The 8,351-nt window shown below is 32.9% G+C and overlaps 1 protein-coding gene across 1 annotated transcript in view; it reads right to left on the bottom strand.

Moving 5' to 3' along the window:
• Nucleotides 1-2,144, bottom strand: part of LOC106473166 — a 12,848-nt gene extending 10,704 nt beyond the window's left edge. The window contains exon 1 of the mRNA XM_022401658.1: nucleotides 1,885-2,144. Within this exon, the coding sequence (XP_022257366.1) occupies nucleotides 1,885-2,144 (260 nt within the window). The remainder of the gene's footprint in view (nucleotides 1-1,884) is intronic.
• Nucleotides 2,145-8,351: the final 6,207 nt, after the last annotated feature.

Here is an 8,351-nt window from a genome sequence, read left to right as displayed (position 1 = left end):
ACCCGACATAGTTCACCATATTTCTGGTGCAGTAAATACTCTATATAGTGAACTATATTTCTGGTGCAGTAAATACTCTATATAGTGAACTATATTTCTGGTGAAGTAAATACTCACCATACTGTACCCTATCTCCGGTGCATTAAATACTCTACATAGTGTACCCTATCCCTTGTGCAGTAAATACTCTACTTACTGTACCCTATCCCTGGTGTAGTAAATACTCTACATAGTGTACCCTATCCCTGGTTTAGTAAAAAGTCTACATACTGTAGCCTATCTCTGGTATAGTAAATACTCTATATACTGTTCCCTATCCCTGGTGTAGTAAATACTCGACATATTGTACATATCCCTGGTTTAGTAAATACTCTACATAGTTACACTATCCCTGGTTGAGTAAATACTTTACATAAAGTACCCTATCCCTGGTGCAGTAAATACTCAACATAGTGTACCCTATCCTTGGTGTAGTAAATACTCGACATAGTGTACACCAACACCCGGTGTAGTAAATACTATACATAGTGTAACTTTCCCTGGTGTAATAAATACTCTAATTAGTGTACCCTATCCTTGGTGTAGTATTCACTCGACATAGTTCAATCTATCCCTGGTGTAGTAAATACCTTACATATCGTACCTTTCCCTGGTGCAGTAACTACTCTACATACTGTACCCTTTCCCAGGTATAGTAAATACTCTATATAGTGTACCCTATCCCTTGTGCAGTAAATACTCTACTTACTGTACCCTATCCCTGGTGTAGTAAATACTCTACATTGTGTACCATATCCCTGGGGTAGTAAATACACTACATAGTGTACCCTATTCCTGGTGTAGTAAATACTCTACAAACTGTACCATATCCCTGGTGCAGTAAATATTCTACATACTGTACCCTATCCCTGGTACAGTAAATACTCTACATACTGTACCCGTATCCCTGGGACAGTAAATACTCTACATAAAGTACCCTATCCCTGGTGCAGTAAATACTCTACATAGTGTACCCTATCCTTGGTGTAGTAAATACTCGACATAGTGTACCTATCACTGGTGTAGTAAATACTCTACATAGTGTACCCTATTCCTGGTTTAGTTAGTACTCTACATACTGTACCCTATCCCTGGTGCAGTAAATACTCTACATACCGTACCATATCACTGATGCAGTAAATAATCTACGTAGTGTACCCATTCCCTGGTGCAGTAAATATTCTACATAGTGTACCCTATCCCTGGTGTAGTAAATACTCGACATATTGTACCTATCATTGGTGTAGTAATTACTCTGTATAGTGTACCCTATCTCTTTTTTAGTAAATACTCTACATACTGTACCCTATCCCCTGTGCATTAAATACTCTACATACTGTACCCTATCTCCGGTGCAGTAAATATTCGACATATTGTACCTATCCCTGGTGTAGTAAATACTCTAGATAGTGTACCCTATCCCTGGTTTAGTAAATACTCTACATACTGTACCCTATCCCTGGTGCAGTAAATACTCTACATACTGTACCACACATCATAGTTTAAGCAGTATACAACACCTCATAGTTTAGACACTACACAATACCTTATAGTTTAAGCACTATACAACACCTTATATTTTAGATACTATAATATAATATACATCAAAATATAGACATTATACTACATCTAGTAGTTTAAACACTATACTACTCCTGATTATTTGAACACTGTACTATACATATAGACACTATATCTTATAATTGAAATAACGTATTATAAACACTGTTTGCACGACTTTGTCCGATGAAATTTAATGATTAAAAATTATCACACAAGTACCAAAGACATCTAGAAACTTTAATGTCTGTTATTGCTTACTATACAACTCAAATATTTTCCTACCTGAAAACAACAGTACCAATCATGATAGTAGACTTTTGTCCAATCCGTTCAGCTAGCCAAACTCCAATGAATATGAATGACATTATAAATTCAGTTGTGTAGATAATCCAAGTTGTTTCTTCATATGTTGTGTTATTATCAACTCTTTTTCTGAGGTAAGACGTTAAATAAGGGGTGATATTTCCAAACAGATGTAGTGTACCAAGACCAACATACATCAGAAAACACCCCAAAACTGCTATAAATGGACGAGCTTCCATTTCTAGAAATGACACAGGGAACGGTATCCTAAAGTTCAATTGATGATCTGGAAATGATAAACTACATAAATAACCTTCTGGTGAAATCCTTTATTTTAACAATATATTCCCTTAAAATCCCGAAAGTTTGATGTAGCGCAACAATAAAAACACATTTAACGATGAATTATTCTTATACCCCAACCCCACTCCTCAACTGGGGCACAATGGTAAAACCCCTGTGTTTCAACAATAGACTCTGATTACATACGCAGACACTATACGCAGTTAACAAGAAGAATATATTTACCATTTATCTCTAAAGAAAATTTCCGAAATTTGGGTAACTTTTTACTCCATGATCACCCGCACATCTTACACATTTCGTGATGTCAATGCACACATCTGCCATATGGCCATATTTTTGGCATTTATAGCATTGAAGGACTGGAAAACTTCTTTTGAATTCTTCAATCTTGAAGTTTAAAAACTCAATTTTAAGGCCTTATTTTACTAATTTTTGACATCATCTTCATTATTTAAGAATCCTTTAACTGAAGTTGCAGGTTCACTTGTTCTTCGGCTTATAATCATTTATGCTTTGCTTGTTCCTATCTCTTGTTTGTTTAATTCTTCCATGATGTCTTCTGGATTTATACTATGGTTGATACCTTTGACTACTGCTACTTTTGGTTCTGCATAGCAGAAGGCAATCTAACTATAACTTGTGCATTATTAAACATTTCAATAGGCCATTTATCTAACAGTTTTCCGTAATAATAGCTATCCTCAGATTTAATAAATACATTAGTATTTCTTAGCTATTTAATGTTAGAAATTGTAACGCCAGGAATTTTTCATATTTTTTTTACACATCTGGATGTCATTAAATCCAGTAGCTATGTTCTCCACAATAATTGGTGGTAAACTTTTACCGTAAATTTGGCTACCATCCTTCTTCTTTGTAATTTAGGCTTTTTACCAAACACTTGCCATCCTTCTTCTTCCATATCAGTGTTTGAATCTTCATCAGTAAAAATTATTGTTGGTTTTTGATTAATTTTATTTTGCTTACTTTCTTGCTTTGGGTTTCGTCTTTTTTTATGTAATTGGATTTACTTGCTCAAATTTCTCCATACCTTCTTCCATATTGATATAATCCAAGCCTAAAAGCTTAGATATATCACTAGGTAAACTTTACCCCAGCCATAGTTTATTTAAACTATTTTTCTTTAAAATAACTGAATAGTTATAAAATAGTTATAGTTATAAACAAAATGATTTAACTTTCTTAATGAGAAAGCTATAATAGAACAGAGAGTAAGAAAGCACACGGTAATACGCAGGATAGAAAGTAACATACAAACAAACTTGAAGTATTGTACCTGTTGGTTCGTGTAATATTTTACTGTGTAACAACCTCTGATACTATAAAAAACAAAGTTGATATAGAAAATGGGAAATAGTATAAAATAAAAGAACGTACATTTACTTAACGTGAACGAAGAGAGTAGAATAATTGAAACACTGGAAGTCACACATGTTAACTTAAAAACAAGTACTCTAGTTATAACACAAGATTCAGTATGCAACTACATACGTATACACCTGCCTAAAGTTCTGTTTGATTAAAATTATGAAAAAGAGGAAGACTTATGTAGTGGTAGCAATTATCTTCTGTTACAAAACTTACAGAGTGGAAGGAAAAATAGTCTAATAATGTTTTCTTGTATGAACAAGTTTTTGATCGTTTGCTAGACCAGAAGTAAGTTAAGGATTTGCTGGTATGCAGTATTTACTGGCCTAAAGATTATGATGCACTTGGTTCAGTACTGACTGTACCAGAGGTTAGGGTACAGACTTACAGGTTTTACAGTATTTGCTGCATCAGAGGTTAGGCTCACGTTGGTACAGCATTCGCTGCATTTTAAGGTACAGGTATTCGTTGCATTAAAGGTTAGGAAAGAGTTTGTACAGTATTTGCTGCATCAGAAGTTAGGGTCAGTTTGTATAGAATTCGCTGCATCAGAGATTAAGATACAGGTTTTAAAGTATTCGTTGCATCAAATGTCAGGGTACAGTTTTTAATGGACAATTAATGTACACTTTCTGTTGATTGTTTATTGATTTATGTAAAACGGTAATAAAACCGGGCAATTAATAAATGACGTGGTAATACATAAAATTTATATAAAAAGTAAATATGAAAATAGTTTAAGCTAAGATGCTAAATAAAAATTAAATGGTTTGTAAAAATACGAAAAACATGGACAATCTTGACAGTACCATCATCTGTACCTGATGATGACAAAACCTTGTCGAAACGTTGTACATTTGCTGTTATGTTAAACTTATATTAAAGTTTTTCTTCATTGCCCATTCAAGCCGTCTCCAAGTATTATTAGTACCATCATCGCCAGTGACACTTCGTCCCACCAATGACAACCATAGCTCGAAAGATACATTATAGTATACATTTTTAGAGTCTCACAATTGTTACCCTCTACGATAAAAAAAATCCTATACATTTTAATAGTATTCATCTCCATTCTGTAGTCTTTTTTTCCCTTTTTTTATTAAAATATATTAATAATTCAAAATCTTCAAACTATCCGTAAAGCTAAACTCGATACTCTGTACGATTGTATATAGCTAATTACATTTTTGTAACACCTAAATCATATACATCACTACAAGAAAGTCAAATTTCAGACTGAATAGGATTTTAAATTATTGCCTTCCACGAGAAACACGTGGTTTATACACAAACTAGGCATAGACACACACACACACTGTAAATAACAGTAATAGCTACACCTTGAACAATTACCACTATTGGCTAAATCTCTCTCTGGTTTAGAAATCAAGTCCACTGAAAACAGAAATTTCTTGCACAGAATATATACTATCTGCTATTTCTAGTGGATTTTTATGGACTATTAGAGAGCAGATTTTGTATGAAGCTTCGGCTCCTTGCTGAATCCCTTTTCCCCAACCCTTAGCGACGTGTTTATGGAATACTTGGAGTATTTAAACTTCAAATACAGATTACAGAAGATAGGCGGATGATACCTTCACTATCTGATTAAATGAAGCTGACACCGTTACAAAGTTTATAACCCATCCGAATTCAAAACATTCAGTTCACAGGACAGAAAGAATCGAACGATTCACTTCATTTCCTAGATGTTCTGATTATTCAAGACAAAACTAACATCGAACATCCAGTTTACAAAACAGAAGGAATCGAATTATTCACCATTTTCCTAGATGTTCTGATTGTTAGACACAAATATCATGTTAACGACAATCAAAGAACCTACAGTGCCTCTAAGAAAAATGTTAATTTACAAGATTCCCAGACTCTATGAGTTTTACAAAGAAGAACCTGGAATATACATTAGACAGGGAATAAAAGAACAAAAAATATTACCTCACGTTGAAATATCGCTTCAGCCTAACATAACTAACTGAACACAAGAGACAGTGTGAAAAATGTCATACTCAAATTAACAAAGAGTTATTCTTCTATAAAATACAAGAACTTACATGTATTTAACGTGAACGAAGAGAGTAGAATATTTCAAACACTAGAAAGGTAAGCACTGTGATGATAACACAAGATTCATTATGCCAATACTTCTGTTGTAAGGCTTAAAACCATTTGGTATACACTTGTCTAGTATCCTTCCTGATTAAAATGACAAAAGCAGAAATGGCTTATGTAGTAGTAGCAGTTATGTTCGCTTTTTAAAACGACTAAGCTTACACGGTAGTGGAAAAATTTTCTGACAATATTCTCTTGCATGTCATATCAATTATGAACAAGGCTTAGATCATATTCCAGACAAAAGCAATCTAACTGAAGTTGTATGCGAAGCGTTGCTCATGTATATCGATAGGGTACAGTATGTAGAGTATTTACTGCACCAGGGATACACCTCATAGTTTAGATACTATATAACACCTTATAGTTTAGATACTATACAACACCTTATAGTTTAGACACTATACTTATACAACACCTCATAGTTTCGATACTATACAACACCTTATAGTTTAGATACTATACAACACCTCATAGTTTAGATACTATACAACACCTCATAGTTTTGATACTATATAACACCTTATAGTTTAGATACTATACAACACCTTATAGTTTAGACACTATACTACACATCATAGTTTAAGCAGTATACAACACCTCATAGTTTAGATACTATACAATGGTTTAGATACCTATACAACACCTCATAGTTTAGATACTATACAACACCTTATAGTTTAGATACTATACAACACCTCATAGTTTCGATACTATACAACACATCATAGTTTAGATACTATACAACACCTCATAGTTTCGATACTATACAACACCTTATAGTTTAGATACTATACAACACCTTATAGTTTAGATACTATACAACACCTCATAGTTTCGATACTATACAACACCTTATATCTAAACTATAAGGTGTTGTATAGTAGTTTAGATACTATACAACACCTTATAGTTTAGATACATAGTTTAGACAGTATACAACACCTCAAGGTGTTGTATACTGCTTAAACTATGATGTGTAGTATAGAGTCTAAACTATAAGGTGTTGTATAGTATCTAAACTATGAGGTGTTGTATACTGTCTAAACTATGAGGTGTTGTATACTGCTTAAACTATGATGTGTAGTATAGAGTCTAAACTATAAGGTGTTGTATAGTGTCTAAACTATGAGGTGTTGTATACTGCTTAAACTATGATGTGTAGTATAGTGTCTAAACTATGAGGTGTTGTAAACTGCTTAAATTATGAGGTGTTGTATAGTATCTAAATTATGAGGTGTTGTATACTGCTTAAATTATGAGGTGTTGTATAGTGTCTAAACTATGAGGTGTTGTATACTGCTTAAATTATGAGGTGTTGTACAGTGATAGTTTAGATACTATACAACACCTCATAATTTAAGCAGTTTACAACTCCTCATAGTTCAGACACTATACAACACCTTATAGTTTAGATACTATACAACACCTCATAATTTAAGCAGTATACAACACCTCATAGTTTAGACACTATACAACACCTCATAATTTAAGCAGTATACAACACCTCATAGTTTAGAATAGTTTAAACACTATACAACACCTCATAAGTTAAGCAGTATACAACACCTAATAGTTTAGACACTATACAACACCTCATAATTTAAGCAGTATACAACACCTCATAGTTTAGACACTATACAACACCTCATAAGTTAAGCAGTATACAACACCTAATAATTTAGACACTATACAACACCTCATAATTTAAGCAGTTTACAACTCCTCATAGTTTAAACACTATACAACACCTCATAAGTTAAGCAGTTTACAACACCTCATAGTTTAGATACTATACTACACATCATAGTTTAGATACTATACAACACCTTATAGTTTAGATACTATACAACACCTTATAGTTTAGATACTATACAACACCTCATAATTTAGATACTATACTACACATCATAGTTTAGAAACTATACAACACCTTATAGTTTAGATACTATATAACACCTTATAGTTTAGATACTATACAACACCTTATAATTTAAGCAGTTTACAACTCCTCATAGTTCAGACACTATACAACACCTTATAGTTTAGATACTATACAACACCTCATAATTTAAGCAGTATACAACACCTAATAATTTAGACACTATACAACACCTCATAATTTAAGCAGTTTACAACTCCTCATAGTTTAGACACTATACAACACCTCATAAGTTAAGCAGTATACAACACCTCATAGTTTAGATACTATACTACACATCATAGTTTAGATATTATACAACACCTTATAGTTTAGATACTATACAACACCTTATAGTTTAGATACTATACAACACCTCATAATTTAGATACTATACTACACATCATAGTTTAGAAACTATACAACACCTTATAGTTTAAATACTATACAACTCCTCATAGTTTAGACACTATACAACACCTCATAATTTAAGCAGTATACAACACCTCATAGTTTAGATACTATACAACACCTCATAATTTAAGCAGTTTACAACACCTCATAGTTTAGATACTATACAACACCTTGAGGAGTTGTAAACTGCTTAAATTATGAGGTGTTGTATAGTATCTAAATTATTAGGTGTTGTATACTGCTTAAATTATGAGGTGTTGTATAGTGTTTAAACTATGAGGTGTTG

Source organism: Limulus polyphemus, unplaced genomic scaffold (genome assembly GCF_000517525.1).
Source record: "Limulus polyphemus unplaced genomic scaffold, Limulus_polyphemus-2.1.2 Scaffold5942, whole genome shotgun sequence".
Taxonomy (NCBI): domain Eukaryota; kingdom Metazoa; phylum Arthropoda; class Merostomata; order Xiphosura; family Limulidae; genus Limulus; species Limulus polyphemus.
This window is presented reverse-complemented; position numbering and strand designations above follow the sequence as displayed.